The 18,935-nt window shown below is 45.5% G+C and overlaps 1 protein-coding gene across 1 annotated transcript in view; it reads left to right on the top strand.

Moving 5' to 3' along the window:
* Positions 1 to 18,935, top strand: part of adamtsl3 (ADAMTS-like 3) — a 119,654-nt gene that overhangs the window by 90,173 nt on the left and 10,546 nt on the right. Inside the window, exons 16-23 of the mRNA XM_036544362.1 lie at positions 1,448 to 1,731; positions 3,067 to 3,196; positions 7,980 to 8,190; positions 8,277 to 8,456; positions 8,683 to 8,836; positions 10,518 to 11,601; positions 17,320 to 17,447; positions 18,390 to 18,518. Of these exons, the coding sequence (XP_036400255.1) occupies positions 1,448 to 1,731; positions 3,067 to 3,196; positions 7,980 to 8,190; positions 8,277 to 8,456; positions 8,683 to 8,836; positions 10,518 to 11,601; positions 17,320 to 17,447; positions 18,390 to 18,518 (2,300 nt within the window). The remainder of the gene's footprint in view (positions 1 to 1,447; positions 1,732 to 3,066; positions 3,197 to 7,979; positions 8,191 to 8,276; positions 8,457 to 8,682; positions 8,837 to 10,517; positions 11,602 to 17,319; positions 17,448 to 18,389; positions 18,519 to 18,935) is intronic.

Here is an 18,935-nt window from a genome sequence, read left to right as displayed (position 1 = left end):
ATTTAAGTGGCCGTGGATTGAAATGAATAGTTTTCACAAAAGGATACTTTTTCCAGGTTTTATGTGTATAACTAAGCCATGCTGCATTTCATTAAAAGTTGGAACAATGTTCTTGCCACTTACATTTTTTCTCAAAAAGAATACTGTTTTCTTCTATATTTAGATGACATTTGGCACCAATGAAGATTAATTTACCACACACATAGCATATATAATTAATGCAAGCAAAAATATGGTCCTTTTTGTTATAGTATTTCAGCCAAAGGTACAGCCTGGTTTTCATCTGTTTAACATTAGTTTGGTTTTTCAACCACTTTAAAAGACATTTACCATGCTTACAAACTCATGTATTTCAGTTGTAAACGATGGAATTGAATGTTGAGGATTATTTTGCTCACTTGTGGCAGATGTCATTGTTAGACTGTTGTGCTGTAAAGCTTTTTTCAGATTCTTGTTAGAACCAGCTGCTGTAAAGCAGTGCCAGATATGTGTTGGCCCCTTGTCCCAGGATTGACTGATGCTAAATATGCTTTTATGTAGTAAAACAGTTCCCTTTGAGATGCTTAAGAAAATATGGAAAATGTGTTAATTGCAATAATGCCAGACTGCAGCTGCTAATGAATTCTTGTGCATCACAATGGTGTCTATCCGTATTTCTTAGTCATGGCTCTGGGGGCTTTGGATATACTGTACCTTTCAGCCAAGAGCTGATTGACATATTTGACAACAGGAACATCAAAATTTCCATCCCATAAATGACTTCCACAAAGACATTAAAACCTGAGTGGGAATGAGGACAGGAAATCCATGGGTCTCCAATGGACGGCAAAGCAGTAGAATGTCCAATGTACCCCAAAAAGGCCCGTCACTGCTTTTCAATGTGTACATGGGAGTAGTCTCTGTCCTGGAGACACAGAGAGCGTCATGACATTGTCATTTCATAATAAAAATTTAACGTGCGCACTTGCAGTTTTCATTAAACTGCTTGTATCCTGAGCTTGTTCTACCCCAGAAAGGTTTCACCTCATGCGCCAAAGAACTATATACAAAGCAATAGGAAATTGCTGATATGAAGTAATGAATCAATAAATATAAATGGAGCCACCTGCACATGATTTGTGCATCCCTTATCCAAAGGTTGTTCTCATTCAAGCGCACATTCTTACTGTATGATTCAATGCATTTTGAAGTATCTCATTAGGTGTGCAGTGGAACTGCTATTAATTTACGAGTCACTTTTTTTCAGCCAGACTGTATGCACTGTATGAAATTTGAAAAAAAAAGAAAACCATCCCAAGATTCTATATAGCAAATGACAGAAGAGCTACATCATGTTAGCAATAAAGTCTACCACGTATCTGCATGCAGCCCAAAAGGTACAGATGTATAGCTAGCAAGCAGCACAGGGGGCTGCTCCCTGAGGCCTTCTCTGTGTTCTTTGACGCAGGTTTATCCCTGGGCCTTGGTCGCCCTGCAGCACTACCTGTGGGCCGGGCCTTCAGAACCGCATGGTGAAGTGCAGGGTGCTGCTCACCTTCTCCCAGGTGGAGGTGGACCTCCCGGATGAGGAGTGTGGGGAGGAGAAGCCTGCAATGGAGAGAGTCTGCAACCCCGGCCCCTGCGGCGGGACCCCCGCTGTCCAGCGGCCCCTCACCCCTCCCCACCAGGGAGGGCAGCGCTTCGAGTGGGAGTACGGAGGCTTCACCGCCTGCTCTTCGTCCTGTGCAGTCGGTAAACAACAAACAAAATGGTGCCGGGGCATGTCCCCTGTGTTGAGTTGTCCTGGGCCAAGCGTCTGTTGGCCTACATGTGCATTCAGGTTGATTTTGTGCCAGGATAATGATGAGTGAAGCATTTGCAGTTCTATGCCCATTCGTACTATTTCTCATTCATACAAGTAGAAAAGGCCTAGAAAAGGTTAAAAATGACCCTATTCGATGAGGGCTGTTTTTTTTTCCCCAGAATACAACAACTTAACAATGAGCTGTTACTCAGCAGTATAATTTTTGGTATGAGTTAATGTTTGGCCATTTTAGAATGACGCATTCTTCTCAAACAACAAACAAACAGTCATTACAGCACTCCCCTGTCAAACCCATTTTTGAGTACTGTTGAAGAAACAAGGGCTTGGTCATGAACATAGCTTGGCTTTGGCCGGCATTGTAATACGTTCTTGCTTTTGTTTTGAAATGCAAAGCATTTTCCCCTCGAGAAACAACTTCAGAAACTAGTATTCAAAATCTAGAAAAGCAACTCCTTTTGTTTGTACCATACACTATACATATTATTACATTATTATATTTGAATTATATCGAATTACATTATTATATTTGCTCAGTGGAAATGCTACCTTTCATAGCTTTCATGTGGTCCATTTATACAGCTAGGTGTTTACTGAATCACTTCTGGTTGAGTACTCAGCTCAGGGATCCAACAGAAGTTGACCCACTAGCAATTGAAACATGCAAATTTCTGGTCTGTGCTTTAAGCAGTTCATGGCAAACACTTGGGCATGTCTTCAAAGACAGGTATCCCTTATAGTGGGCATAGAAGGTATTGAAATCTTGTTGTAATCTTCTGGTTCCCCTACCATTATGATACACTGCCACCTGTGAACTGACCATGAACTGACCGAATACTAATAGCACAAACTCCCATTACATTGTCTCCACGGTGTACAAGCAGAGCATTATCACTTAGATAACATGATACACCTGAATCTGTTCTAAGGAATTCTCATGTTAATGCTAATAGATGATTGATTTACTTTGAGAATTGAGAACTTGTAAATCCACATCTTATCCACATCCTCATGTAAGATGAAAAACCTCAGATTACAGATTTGTGATGAATGTACCATTTTGTTGTTGCTTTTTTTCCCTTTAAATGAATTAAGAACATGGTATCGCTGTGAATATGAACCCAAACAGTAGGAATGAGCCAGAATTAATACAGTGATCTATTGTTAGGACTGTGCTCCCCTTCCATTGAAGTCTGGTTTGGGACCCTGGCTATGTGGCCTTCTTCATTGATTGGGAGGCCTCTCTCCTTTTCTCTCTCCTGCAGGGAAACAAGAAGCCGTTGTGAGGTGCCTGGACAGACAGAGGGGCGAGGAGGTGGACGATGGCTTCTGCGACCAATCCAGCAGGCCACCTGCGATGATACGCATCTGCAACCCTGATCCGTGTCCCCCGAGGTAAAGATCAAATACAGGGAGCCGAGAACAGAACAGAACAGCAAGTGTGTCCCGCGGCTACAGCTGGCAGCCCTGTTCTGGCGGACACAACTGACACTTCAGACCAGCACGACCCCCATCCATGTACTTGCAGTAAATGGTCTATGTGCTGGTCTTTGCCTGAAAAGCAGAGTAGCGTCACTGGAGCACTGGCTCAAAAATGAGAAGTTCTAGGACACATTGCCGGAGTAATGTGTTCCTGCTCAGGCTTGGGGGTCAAAACCCCTCTTTTGTGTATTTTTAGCCAACACAAGCAGCTAGCATCAGTAATGGCCAACGTTATTGCCCCACATTGCTTTCCTGTGCCAAGTGTGTCTGTCATTCATCCCTCCTTCATTATTTTTTTTTGTGTTACATTCATTTACATTACGTTCATTTTCATTTTCATTCATTTTTATTGGTCAGCAGCCCTTAAAGCAATACTTTGAAAGGTTATGCGGTTCACTGTCAGTTCCATGGCTGCAGTTAATGTCATTTAGAATGAGCAGAGAAAAAAAAAACAGATTAAATATTTGAAAAACACGTGAACCCACTGCCAGTAATGGAGATAAAATCAGCCAACCAATCCCAAATTACCATTGCAACGTATACAATTAGTGAAAGGTAATTTGTAACATACATGAAAAACAGGTGGTTTTAATATTATGGGCCGACCTTCAAATCTTTCCGATTGCCATCTATCATTCAGAGCTGCATACAGTACGGTCAGGAATATACATAACTGCTGATTTCATATCTGAACAAAAGAGGCACTGTGCTGAGGACATAGTCCGTAGATTGTCTAAAGGTAGCCTGTATGTGCAACAGGAGACAGACAAACTCCAAACCTAAAATAAGGAAAGAGGGTCAGTGCACATAGAAAGCAAGTTGCGGAATGTAGATTTCTTTCTTTTTTATTACTGATTTTGCAAACGAGGGTAAGAGCAACTTAAATGTTTCAGCAAAAAAGAACGCCTTACTTTCAAAAAAGAAAGTGACAGTTTCCCTTTTTCACACTCAGGTTCAGTATGGTGTTATAACTTTTTCAGTGGTCAGTCACAGCTGCAGCAGAGGGTGTTCCTAACCCCTGGAATTAATGTCCCTTTCTGCTGTGTCTCAGCCTCTCTGCTGTTTCTGGATTTTTATTGAAGCAGGTCAGGTTAAGGACGTAACTCAAGCGCACAACAGCAGTGCCCCATCTTAGATTCGAACCTGTAAACTTTTCTGATTACAAGTCCAGCACCGTAACTGCTCCACCATACCTCTCTTCAGTGATGCCAGGGATGTCTTTGTGGACGGAATATCTTGCACAGTAGGAGTAGGTGGTGTTGAAATCACAGCTGAGTATGAAAGAATTTTCCTGCCTAATCTTGTCTCACGGATGAACCTGTCTGTCAGTGACAGCAGTTCACAGCCTTGTATGTAGATTTTTATCACCTGGGAAGGTTTTTAAGCTCCGTGTCACTCTGTCATCGGGAGTCCAGCCTTTTGGAGGAGGGAGGGAGAGTGAGGGAGAGAGAGAAGATTGTGACAACAAAAGGCCAGGTTCACGCTCCCACCCATAGCACCGGGGGGACAGTTAAACAGGAGCTGGGAGTGGTGATTTATTCATCTGCATGGGAATGCGCGTCCCCATTGAGGGGCGACGAAAGGTCACTCATTCCTGTTGACCTTTTCACGTTCATTAGCGGTGTTTACACTGTATGAAATTGAACTTTGGAGCATCGGGGCTCACGGAAGGGTCCAGCTGAGGCGGAGGAAGCCGAGCTGAAACGTTAGACATGTAGGAAGGAATGCGGCGAGGAATGCGGGTGCCTGTTGGCGACACTCTGGGGCAGCCACTTATTTTCGTGCCGGGGCTTTGGCCTCTGCCCTGGATATAGACCGGGGCTGAGGCTCCGCGTCTCCAGCAGGGCCCGATCTCTGCTCTCACACGGCATCTATAAATACGCCATATTTAATCCTCCCGCTCTGATGAGGTCAAGGACAGTTTACTCCTGCTGGTGGCTCGGTGAGGCGCCCAGATGAAATGCGTCGTTCCTGTCGAAATTGCTCTTTAAGCTCTGGAAGTCCTACCATCCCGAAAAGGGCCTGTATGATGATTTACTGCTTTGTAATAATAGCAGTGAAATATCTTTTTGTTTAACTATCTTTGAAATATAATTACAGCTTCTATCAGTCAGCTCATAAGATTAAGGCGTAAAAAATGGCCTAGAGATATGATCTGGCACCGTTGGTGTGTAACAGGCTGGTGGTGGGAGTTTTATCCTTAGGCCATTTCTCTTTCATATTTGCCTGAATGGATGGAGTGGAGGAATGCAGCATTCTGATTTGTAAGTTGAGGTTGATGTGAATTAGTGTCAACAGCCACAGCTTTGACATAATAATTAAGAGACCGGCATCCCAGTTTTACGAGGAATTTTAAGCAGGACGTTGCAATATCAGAATTAATGGAACCTTTTAAGAAAATGTTGAAATTGACTTTGTTTTTAAGAGGATGATTATTTAATTTTGAATGGTTAGTGCTTCAGATGTATGTGGTCTGTCTGCAGGGTGATTAGTTGTTTTTGCATTCAACATGAGTGAGATAAAGAACCATAAATCAAGCGGATTTTTAATACGTGTTTTTGTTGTGTTTCATATTTTAGCTGAGGAGATGGGATCAAAGCCGTCCTGGTGAATGTTTGTGTAACCTGCTGCGATTGATTCTTGATTGCTCTTCTGACTTGGCCTTCATAAAACAATGTGTGATAAAAATAATTCATTGCAAGGATACATTTTTTCCCCTTTTCAAATCGTTGTTTCACATTCCTGTAGGCTGTGCAAATATCAGCATGACTGTTTGCTCACAAGAATAATGTTCTGTGGGCAGTTTAATAACTTAAATGGATTAAAAAGTAATTTACATTAATTTGTTATGTGCATACATTTGGGGATTCCCAGTGAAGTCCAAACTAAAATGAATATGTTTGATTATTTAATCCTATTATTTGGTTGGCAAGCATAACCAATATTTTTTTCTACATTGTGGATTGTGACTATAGACTGCATTATATATTTTATAGATATTCGAGCCTAAAACACACTTTTTTTATTCCATACAGGAATACCTATGTGCTGAAGTAATTATAATTCATGAATTTGGAATTTTTCACTCAGTGAAGGCATAGAGATAAATCTGAGATATTACCCCTCCAGGATGAAGTTTTATATGCATGTAGTATGTTATATTGCACAATGTGTAATGCTTGCTTCCTAGACTGTAAATCTGTGCTCCTGTCTTGTCCTACAGTAGCTTTGGGGACCATTTCATTGATCTAATGTGATATCACATATATCTAGTTTATGCATATCTTCTTTCTGTTAATGGCATGTTGGGTTTAAAATACAGAACCCCCAAACTATTGTAAAAATACCAACCCACATGGCTTGCTGAAAGAATTCAAATTTGTGTTCCTTAGATCTTAGGCTGTTTTGTTGAACTCTGTCTGATTTCAGACTTCTGTTCGAAGCTAGTAGTTAGGCAGGTAGTTGAAGTAGGTCAGACGATGTAAGTGCGTATGAATAGTGTACTGTGGGATTTATTGGAATTCCACGGATTTACCAGGAGAGTCTGTTCCCTCGGTCAATGTAATGAACGTCATTCGCATATCCTGAGGACCATTGGCTCTGCACAGCCAGACACTTGTTCACTGTGGGCGTCATGGTCCAGGTATGACTCGGTTGAAAATGTACTCTGGATGTTTGCTCCTCAGGGTTTCAGCAAAGTATCATTTTATTCTCCATTTTATTCTCAGATGGGTAAAATATGGGGTCATGGCTGAGAAGCAGAGAGACCGAAACATAGTATGCCCCCACAACTGTTGTGTACTTCTGTATGTTCTTTTTCACTGGGAATGACCACAGTCTGAACACTGGTCTCCCCCTGTCGCCTCTAAGGAGGAAGTTAATGATGTTCAACCCCTGGGATGAAGCCCCACAGACTGCCCTTTAAAAGGGGCAGATTTATTGATCTACATCTGAAAAAGTGTCCGGGTCCATTCAGAGCGCTGATCCAAGGCTTAATTTAGTGCTTTTTCCTGCTGCATTAATGGTTCTGGTCAGGAAGCAGCTGTGAGGTCCAAACCCCTGGCTCTGTGGTGCTGAAAGTCCTGTCGATCAAGGGCCCGGACTGGGGGATCCAGCAGCCCCTGTTCGGCCCGATTTTAATTACCTCTCCTCCTAGGCCGAAACTGCAGGCCCTGGTTGTAATTCACAGGCGTTTACATGGAGAGCTCACTGAACGAACAGGGACAGCAGGTTCACCATATATTTCCCTTCCTTTATGAACGCAATTTATTATGGAGGAACTCCCCATGAGGTCCCTGCGTGGGGATAAATGTCACCGTGGAAATGCCATCTGCACATGTCTGTTTCGTGGGAGCCTGTTTGAAAGGAAGTGAGCAGAGCAGGGTTGGGGGGGAGTGGGGGGGGTGGCGGTCTCACCTTTCGGCGCTTTCAGCGTACATTTTATTTTTCCAATCATTGTTTTTTTTCTCGCTTCTGTCCCGTGCGTGCGTTGTCATGGAAACCGGCAAAAGATTGTCGGGTCCGTCTCCCGGCAGCCGGAGCGCCGCGTGTGTTATAGCAATCAGAGCGGGCTGCGCGGCCGCTGCCCTGTGACAGACAGCGCGAGCGCGGGTCAGTGCTGACACAGGTGCGATTCCGCTCAAACCCGGGCCGATCTCGTCTCTCTCTCTCTCTCTCCGTCTGTTTCGGGGCCCAGGTGGGAGTTCACCCCGTGGAGCCGGTGCTCTGCGACGTGTGGGGTCGGGATCCAGACCAGGAGCGTGTACTGCACACGGCTCGTGTCCCAGGACCCCGTGGACACGTTCGCCGTGGACGACAGGGAGTGCCGGGACGTGAAGCCGCCCGTGCTGAGGTCCTGCGACCAGGCGGACTGCCCGCCGAGCTGGCACGCCGAGGAGTGGCAGGAGGTAAGACCGGTGCCCGTGTCAAAGAAAACACCCGCGTGCCCTGGCATTGTTCCACTGCTCACGGCCCGATCTGCCACCCCTCACAGTGCTCGCACACCTGTGGGGGAGGGACCCAGTCACGCAAGGTCCACTGCAAGCAGCAGCTCTCCAATGGTGGCTTCAGGAAGCTTCCGGACGAGTCCTGCAGCGGGACCAAGCCTGCGGCCCACAAGCCCTGTGCCCGCACAGACTGCCCCCCTCAGCTGGTGGGAGGAGAGTGGTCCAAGGTGAGCCAAGAGACACCAAAAATCTGCTGCATTTTACTTAATGGATGCATTGTTAAGCATTGTGGATGTGCTCCATTGTTAGTCATTATGGTTGTGCTTTGAAGGAGTTCTGGTGTGATGCCTTTCACATTTAGCTGTAGCTGGATATATTTGCCCCTTGCCTAGAGAAAGGAATGCTGAGATGTCCCGCTGCGAGCCGTAACCCCTGTGTGTTTGTGCTCCGCAGTGCTCTGTGAGCTGTGGGACAGGCATCCAGAGGAGGGAGCCGGTGTGTCGCAGGCTGACAGCCGGGGGACAGTCCCTCACTCTGGCCAGAGAGGCATGCAGCAGCCTCCCCCCGCCAGCCCTCGTCAGGACCTGTCCCATGATCCCCTGCACCAGTAAGCTTCTCGCCCGTCAGCCCCGACCCTGGCGCGACCCTCGTCGTCCCCGGGTGGGGGTATTTATGGCCGCCCCAGCAGCAGCTGTAGTGGCAGGGAGAGTTCAGCGTGGCAACAGGAAGCGCGCCCAAACAAGGTCCCTTTTTCTCCTGAGTCACTGTGGCGTGTGAAGTGCTTTCAGCATCCAGCATTCATATCATTCCTTCAGCTGTAAAGATGAGTTTAGATAGAATAGAATAGAAATACTTGGCAGTTGAAGCAAAACGGAAAGTCTCCTGCTCACTGACATACAAGATCAGGCATAAACATACTACAGCGTCCTATAAACACAGGCACATGTGACGAACAACACAATAAACGTGTACATAGCAGGACCTTCATGGATCTCATGTTGACCAGCAACATGACTTCCTCACAAAACCATATACATCTGCTCAATGAGTCACAGTGGGTTCATATTAAAGGTCACATTAAATGCAAAAAGCATCATTCAGTGAATATCGGTGGACGGTCCTCTCCCGCTCTCATTGGCTGTAAGAAATGAACCCATGAACACGTTCGTGAACAGCGAGTGAACTTTCCCTGGTATGATTTTCAGATGTTCTGGCCGCATTCAAGCAGTATGAGATTTCTTGGCTGCTTCAGGTAACGGTGCGGTCATATGTTAGCACTGGAGTGTACATAAATTGTGTGTGATAAACTCTTTTTCAGATCGTTTAGTTCGAATGTTAATGTTCAAAGTGGGAACCACAGTTTTTGATATGTTGATAAATTTAGGTTTTTCGTTATTTTGGTTTGGTGGTATAGAAGGGCTGTCGCAGTATTATGTTTACAGCCTCAAGGGTAATCAGGTTCCAGACGAATGGCTACGTTTTTTTTTCTGTGGCCCGTAATTATTTCTTTGGTAAGCTTGCATGTCACTTCTCAATATAATACCCTTTCCCTGGGCTTGGAATCAGACATTACAAGCCAAGTGTCTGAACTACATAAATTGACTTGAAACAGATTCTTTGGGGTTGAAAGAATGTCCTTGGCCTTATGTAGAAAACACAACGCAACATGTTAAATACTTATCTGATTTTAATTAATGGTGGAATGCTGAATCATCAGGTAGCCCCGGCCTGAACTCTAGCAGTGACTCTGGAAATGTTCGTTGAGGGAGCACCACTTTGGAAAACAAAGTCATTTGCGTCTCTACCCCCCATCAGTGCATCACACCCCTCCATGACTTAATTGGTGTGTTTCGTTTGGACGTATCATATTCAGGACCATTAGGTAATTACGCTCTCGTGTTAACGACACACGCCTGGGGTCTGTGATGGATTGCTCGCGCTCAGACTTGGGTCTTGTCTCATTTGATGATATCTGAGCCGATTATGTAAAAAGCCAAGAGGATTAGGTTGTCCCAGATATTCCAGAAGAAGTTAAAGGGAAGGGCCCATTACACTGTCTCAGAGTCTGGGCATGCCTAACGCATGAATCAGGAAAATTGCTGTGATTCAATCAGTCTAGTGCAGGGTGCCCTTTAGATGCATACCAGAATGCCTTTACTTTTTCAGGTAATAATTCTTTTAGACTGAATCTTTGTGGAGGCATTGAGGCATTGCAGGGTTTGAAGCAGGAAATGAGTGTGCGTCTGTGTACATGTTGGGTCTCTCACTGCCAGTGTCTATGTCTGCAGAGCACAAAAAGGAGAAGAAGCCCAAACAGCCGACGAGGCGCGGGCCCCAGATCCTGGGCCTCCACCGCATCTACATCCAGACCCGACAGGAGAAGCGCATGCACTTCACCATTGGAGGGAGAGCCTACCTGCTGCCCAAAACCTCCGTGGTCATCAAGTGCCCGGTGCGGAGGTTCCCCAAGCTCAACATCAGGTGGGAGAAGGACGGCCAGGCCCTGCTCAACTCTAAGCGCCTGGGCATCACCAAGTCCGGCTCCCTGAAGATCCACAGCCTGGAGGCGGCCGACATTGGGGTCTACCGCTGCGTGGCCGGCCCTGTCTCGGAGACCTTCATTCTGAAGCTCATCGGGAACGACAACAGGCTGATCGAGCCGCCGGAGGGGCGGGGTCAGAAGGCGGGGCACGGTGGCGCGCTGACCAAGCTGGACCTGAATGAGGCCAGCCGCCTGGAGGAGAAGTGGAACCGCATGAGCAAGATGTGGCAGAGCTGGAGCCAGAAGAATGAGTTTTACCTGGACGACGGCCAGGCCCAGGACGGGGCCTTTCTGCAGGTTCTCGGCAGCTACTTGACAAGCTCCGCTCAGGCTGGCCCCGCCCCGCCGCTTCCTGACAAACACCTTGAGGCCGCGATCCTACAAGGTGCCTACAGCTTGGAGCCCGGGCAGTTTGAGGAGCTGGTGAGGAACATAAGCCAGCTTGCCGAGAATGGGGGCGTGGCCGACGACGTGGCCTCACGGCTCATACACAAGCTGATGGCCGAGATGTTCGGATCCCAGGCCACCACGGAGAAGTGGAATAGGCCCACAGAGGAGAGCACCCCAAAAGGCAAGCTCATCGACAGGACGCCCAACTCCTCAGAGCACATGGGAGAAAAAGACACAGGAGGGCGCAGTAAGCCTGTTATCATTCGACACAAGCAAAATCCCTTAATGACCTTTCAGAAAAGCATCAACATGAGCATCGGGAGAGGTGCCTTTCTGACAAACGCCACGCGGAGCGTCTTTCTGCTGTGTGCTGCCCAGGGCATGCCAAAACCAGAGCTGTCTTGGACCAAGGATGGAAAGCCACTACAATTTACAGAAAGGTATCAGATTTAATGTGGTTCTAGATTTGTCTACAGTCAGTCATAAGGCGGTCATATTGGATACTCCATTCTGATAGAAAGATTTGTAATACTTACCAGCTTGTCTCTTGCTGTGGAATGTCAGCACTTTGAGAAAGAGGCTTGTTAAGTGCCAGCTTGATGATAGAGTTTTGCATCTTAGTAACCTAACAGTCATTGGTTTGTTATACTGATCTCTGTTTCATACGCACATAAATTGATTCTTTTTTAATGTACAGCCACCCTGAGTTTTATAATTGGTACTGATCTATGAAATTACAGAAATATTTGTTTAGACCTTTTTCTCCGGGAGGTCTGAGAAATCTGAGTTGTCCTCGCATGAAATAATAAAATGGCCACTGTACGCATATCCTAATCGCAAAATCTCATAAGCACTGTACTTCCTCAATCCGGACCTCGCCAGTTTCGTTTGCTGGATTACCATTTCCAGTCTTGTGTATAGAAATAATTTCCTCCTTCCGAAGTTTAAGTCGTCAGTTAAAGGCTCAAGGTCAGGGTGATTAAATACTGAGACTGAAAAGGAGGGAGGATCGGGAAGAAAGTGGTCTCCTTTCACTACCCTGATAGGAGCCTTTATGCCATCCGCCAGTTTGCTTTTTAGAAATCCGAGATCTTTTACGACTGAAATTCAGGAGACTTTTTCTTTCTCCGTGCTTACAGCTCTGCCAACATTGTATGAATAATCACAGATGGGTTCTCTTTTTAGATCATACATGCTGAAATGAGGTCGTCTGAAATTGAACATTTTCTGGTCTATCATATTGAATATGCTGAATATATTGAAAAGGCTTTACTTAACGTGATTCAGTACCTTTGATTTGGTTTTCATTTCAAATTTGTCTCCAGGCATTCTCAGCGATATGAATTTACTGTGCTCAGCTCCAACCCTGGAGAGCCATAGTCCATTAGATTTAATAGGAACCTTTATATATGCGGTGTTTGAAAAGCACAGACAGGGATTTTTCATCCAGTCAAAGCACTACCTGATTTGATTGGCTAATTAAGACCTCAGGTGTAATGAAACCCAGGTGCTCCTTCAGCTCTCCAAGACTGTTCACTCTGATTTTCGGTTATATTCTGAACCCTCAGAGTGGTGTTCTGACATGAGCTCATGTGAACTGTTTGCTTAGCCCCATCAGCACATGTTAATCATTGCCTTTTTACAGCCTTTGGCATCAGTATTTCTGGTCAGAAAATAGTTGTACTTCACGAGCCTGTTGTCTAATGTGTGCATCATAGTGGACATTCCAGCGGGCCATAATATTGAATTGACGCCGATGGTAAAACGCTGTCCTTGAAAAACCTGAGTCAGATCACTGTAATTTTAATTTTGTGAAACTGCCCTTAATCGCCTCCAACCAGACAGTCACCAAACATTGTCTTTACCCTTTCCTGGAAGAACTCCTCCACACTGAAGGCAATCATGGCTGTATAAACAAAGCGAAGACCTTGTGTTGCCAGCAATATCAAGAGGCTAAACAGGCAAGAACCGAAACGATCGAAGTAGAACTGCTAACCTTGCCGTGGTCACTCTCTGTTGTTACCCCGGCAACTTTGAAGCTGTCCGTGAAGTAACACCCACAACCCCTCATTGCTGTGCGCTCTGCGCCGACACGCAGGAAGGCTCCGTGAATTCATGTCTGCGTTTGACTCCGGGGTGTGTGAGGTCAGAGGCTTTTGTGTACTTTGAATACCCCTCTAAGAATTTAGCACACAAGTGACCCAAATTTTTTTTTTTGTTTTTAAGGTTTACAGTGTTTTCCTTTAACGGCACAGGCATGCGGAGAATTCCGAGGCTGTTTGCACAAGGCTCTGTGGGTCGGGCAGTCTCCTGCTCCATTCCTGGCTATCAGGCCTGGCTACCAGTCCATGTCACTCTGAGTCCCGGCTCTGGCTTCTCTGGTTTGCACACCTTTGGCTCTGCTGTTTGCCTCAGGGTTTTTTTTTTTTGAAAGAACGATCAAAAAATGGTATTATTTGGATGTGCCCCAGAGTAGTTAATAGGTATCTGACATCGCCAATCCAAACACAGCTCTCCCGCGAAGTCCAGTAAAATGAAAGTAAACCACTGACTGCATGTTTGGGTGGTTGGAGGGCTCCCCAGACTCTGGTTCACTTTGCGCCGGTCACCGCACTCTGTATCAGATGCTCCTATAATCGCCACTTAAATTTGTTTAACCTCTTTAGACCTTCCGAAGTAGGGGTTTGTTGCCAGAACCCATACTGATTAATCCTGTCGTATAACTTCAAAAACAGAAAGCCTGCCTATCAGGTATAGTTTTACTTTCCCAAGTAATGAAATCTGCCAACACTCAAAGAGGAGTGAAAAGTTGATGTGACATTTTTTTTGTTATGAGCTGCGAGACCTTTCTGGTGACATCTGGGCTATTTTAGATCCGTATAATTTTCTCTGCCAGATGTCTGATATCCCATAGCTCTTAAGAGGTGAGTGGAGCAGATGAAAGAACCACTTCAGGGCATTTGGGGCTTTGAAAACATTGTTGTTAAAGCCTATAAAAACACATCAGATTATCAGTAACTCTAATTAAATAAACTAATGATTAGTATTTGATAAAGCTAACTTCCAGCAAAACAGGATGATGTTTGAACATCATGATTTATTTAATGCAGGATCTGATTTATGTGACACAGACAAGGAGTTTAAGCAAATTGTGCCTATTAGAAATGTCCAGCCCTGTTCTTCCTAACTAAAAAAACAAAACCTCACATCCTAACGGTCAAAATCTTCTTTTCTGTTTTCATCGGTGCTTTGGCAAAACATGGCATATGGAACCCATCAAGACATGACTTTCAGTACTGTCAGTCAAGCTGGCTGCTGATTGACTGGATTCTGAAGTTGAGGGCTTTTTTCCTTTTTGTGCAAAGGAATCTCACACCAAGCCTTGTTTTAATTTCCTTAGTAGTTTTTTTCCATATAAATCTGTAGCCATGGAGGCAGGTGTCTAGGGCTGGGCCAGCTGTCCTTTGTGTGAACTGTGTGTTCAGCATCAATATGGACTTGGGGGTAAAATGGCGGTAACACCAACAGAGCCCTTCGACTCCAGTACCAGTATTGCACTACCATTCTGTATGATCGCTGCTCCAGACACATGCGCACCACATGGGGAGAGTTTTTCAACAACGTGTGGGTCTCTATGCGTCCGACCCTATGCCTCTCCTCCTAAAGATCCACTCTGTATCCTTTTGTAGAGTTGTTTCATGCCTTGGTTTTATAAAGGTGGCTCATATCTGCAGCCAGAAAGCAATGGATGACTTGCATTACCAGTGGTTCCATGGCCATGTGCTGCACACCCCTTCTACTCCAACCCTTACTCCTACCTCTACTCCTACTCCTACTTCTATCCCTACTCCTACCCCTACCCTTACTCTTACCACTGTGCCTTCTTGTCTGGGACAGCTGCCTGCGCTTTCTGCTCATCACAATGATGAGGTGCTGGAATTCTGTGCCATTTGAAATTTAAGGCACTTGCGCTACCGTGCGGAGCACCAGAGATGACCTGCTCTGTTAAATACGAGGAGGGCTAGATAAGGAAGTATTTTGGCAGGGAGAGATACCGTTCTGAAAAATTCCTGAGTGCTGAATCCAACTCACATCCAGATGAAGGGAAATACCAAATCGCTTATAAGATTCTAAAGCCGGAGTATTTTGAGCACAACTGACGGAATCTCATTGCACAAATGTGAAGTCACTGTAATGGGGTGCGAAACACTACCGTCTTTCTGATTTTTATGGCCTTTCTATGTCACTATTGTCTTTGTTTCACATAAAAGAAGTAATTCTATCGGGTGCCTGACAGCTGGGGATCTCATATATAATGCATGTTTGTTGTAACTTCATTCTTCAAGGTCAGCAATAAACAGAATCCATTAGTATCTGTAAAAAGCTCTCATGACCTCTGACCTTTGGCACATATCACTTTGCGGTGGCTTTCAGTAACATGACCCTGTCTTAACTCAATTTCCAGTTTACAACACCCCTGAGGTCAGGTGACTTCCTGACCATGAGCTACAATGGCCAGTGGGGGTTCAAGTTGACAGCGATTTCATGGCCAGTAACAATTAATTGGTGCGTCAGTATTCACCAGTGAATCTAGGAGGCCTGTTGTTTTTCTTTTTCTATATTTTATGTTTGATCACTTTAATGTATAGCACTGTATTATTTTTCTTGAAATATTCCGGAAAGCGGATGGGCCTTATTGGCTAATTTATTGTAATGCCCTCATGTTCTTAGTATTGTACATTTTAATAGGACTCCATGCCCTCTCTGATTTAGAGATTGTAGAAGCAGTTGGATATGGTTTCTTTTTTTCCAGATGGCTGAACACGATGTAATATTGACTGTGAGAACAGTCCAGATTGCAGCCTTTGGTGTGGTGCAGGCAGCGGCCGTGCTTCTCAGGACACATTACCACATGTGCTCCGGCGCGTTGCTGTGAGCTGGCTGCGCGCTTACTCACCTCCGAGGGTCGTAAACTGCAGCTCGTTCTACCAGCCTGAAAGGGCCCTGGGCAGCTCTCTAGTGCCCGCTCCCCGTTTTCCAGAACCCGCGGCGCCGCGTCTTTTACAAACCCCTAACAGAAGAGGATTCCCCCAGATCACATAGCCATCTGCAGATCTCAACAGGCAGGCTATTGTTCCTGAAGGTGCCCGTTTTGTCTGAAGCTGCGGACGGAGCGCCGCGCTGGCCGCGCGTTCAAAACCGGCACCCGAATATCATCCTATTGTCTCTGCACTGAGTTTCAGGGCTGTTGATGGCTTCTCTGGGAGCCGGTCTTTCCGTTTTAAAAGAAAAATCAAGGATTTTCTTTTTTTTGAGGGGTGGGGGAGATTAGTATGTTTTTTCTAGTGGGTGCGCCGTCTTTTGCACCAAAGCCAAGGAAATGGCTGCAGACTTACAGGCCCCGTGGAGCGGCTTAGATCGGGAAGAGCGGAAGGCGGTTGAGCCGTCAGTCAAGCCCAGAGACGAGCGGCCTGCCTCCGCCGCAGACTGTAATGCATTCAGAGGCCGTTTATTAGACCCCCTTATTCAAATAGTCTCTCCTTCGGGGCGTCTCTGCGAAGCTGCGAGGGATCTAAGGGGCTTTATTAGAATTTCGTCTGACAGGAGTGCTCTCCGGTGGTTCCGAGTGTCGGGTTCGCCCCAGTGGGAGGACGTGCGGCACGCACAATGGACCAGCCATAATAAATACGCTGTAATCACGCGCATAAACACCTTATTCAAACAGGCCCGGGCTCATTAAGTCATTACGCGAATGTCAAATTGGTTTGTGGAATTTCATGCAAAGGACCAAAAAAACAAATCATACGGTTTAATTAAAGAGTGACTGACATGCAGGAAATTAGATATTTTAACGGCTCGTTTCTTTCAAAGAGTCCCCAAAAAAGCCTTCTAACTTTGATTATGGGTAGCCCTTGCCCTGCAGTTTTGTATGACCGTCATTAATCCGGGTGTAGGTACTGACACTGGGAATGTGTCTGATTTCACGGAGCATTACATAGAGCATACTGATATTGTCTTAACCCCCATGTGACCCACACAAGCAAATTTGTCTGTAGTTATTTAATGTAACATGCATGTGCATGAAAATTGCAAGATGTAATTTCATACCCCTTTGTAAACTCACTGGATGATTAGGTGAGTCCTCTCTGCTCCCCCAGGGTATCGTGGGATAGCGCTGGAGGACTGCACATCTCTGACCCCGGCCTGGGAGACGTGGGCGTGTACAGCTGCAGGGCCACAAATGAGCTGGGGTCCGACACTGAGAGCTCGCAGCTGCTGTGGGCCGGTAAGACACCCCACACCCTGCATGGCCCTCACCCAAAGACATACTGTGACTGACCTCAGCACAGTCAGAGGTCAGTGCCTCCTAACATAATCTATGCATTGTACAGTAACCCGAGACAACACAGGGAGAGCACAGACACAAAGCTTCTAGGTCTGCTCACTGTACAGTACTAAAAGACAACACAGAGACGGCACACAGTTAGAAATCTGTCAAAGTATATTTACTGTACAGTAAACTGTAACAGTACAAGGAATTCAGTTATACTCCTCGTTTCTACTGACTAGCCTTAGCTGTATGCGTGTCATTCTGTAATGACCTAATATGGCATCTTGCATAACAACTGATGGAGCCTAACCTACTGCCAAATTGAGTGTTGCTGAACCTACATCATCTTTTATATTTGAGTTTGTCTTGTATAACCTAGGTCTGTTGATATACTGTTTGCAAATAAACCATTGCTTTCAAGACTGCAACAAACAGATTATGGCAAATTATGCTGATTATATGCAGTTGCAACAGCTTGAGTACTAAAATGCTTGTACAGTTTTTGAACCACTGATGATATCTGCATAGACATTTTTGCTTTGGGGTAAATATTGAAAAAGACTTCCTGGTCATGGCATTTTACCCAGGATAAATATGCCTATTCCTGCCTGATCCACCTGAGCTCCAGGCAAACTGCCCACCACATCTGGGGTTGGCATACATAAAGTCTGCAGAGGTCAGCTTGTTGTTCAAACTCCTTTGGCTTGCCTTAGGTACAGCATGTAGGTGGATCAGTGGAAACAGAATTATAGGTCCCCCATAGTATGTAGATAACACAGGGAGAGCCTGGGGACTTGGCATAAAGTCTAAGCCCTCCCAAGTTAGAGAGGGATACCCCTTTCCTGTAGTCTGGATACAGAGCCACCTCTAACTATATTGATTTTATGTTCGTGACAGAACCACCCAAAATCCTGGTCTCGGGGAGGGATGTGTCGGATCTGGAGAGCGGGACACTGAAGGCCGTGGTCGGGGGTCGGGTCAGCGCCCGCCTGGGGGCCAACGTCACACTGGAGTGTCCCGTGGCAGGTCAGCGAGGGAAGAGTGAGCAGCTCAGGCAGAAATAAAGCACGTCTCATAATGTTTACTTTTCAGTCCAAGTTCTGGCTGGCTGCTACACAAGCCAAAGGGTTTAACCTCTGCATGTTACCTTGGATACCTTAAATGAATGGAATTCTCGTCACATATCTTCTTGCATATGTTTAATGCTTACGTTTCATAACTTTGAAGCATCCCATCCACCATTTGGAAATGATGGAGGGTTACAGCTAGCTGGGAATAAATCGTGTGTAAAGTCAACATACCATGAAGGATTTTATTGGTCTTATGGAAAATTTACTTTATACTATTTACAAAAGTAATCTTGTGGAACAACAGTGTTGATATTTGATTGAAATGGCAGCATAAAAATAATATTTTGTGACTGGTCCTGAAACGTGTCCATGA

The sequence above is a fragment of the Megalops cyprinoides genome, chromosome 13 (genome assembly GCF_013368585.1).
Source record: "Megalops cyprinoides isolate fMegCyp1 chromosome 13, fMegCyp1.pri, whole genome shotgun sequence".
Classification (NCBI taxonomy): Eukaryota; Metazoa; Chordata; class Actinopteri; order Elopiformes; family Megalopidae; genus Megalops; species Megalops cyprinoides.
Note: the sequence above shows the minus strand (reverse complement) of the source record. Positions and strands in the feature narration are given on the sequence as shown.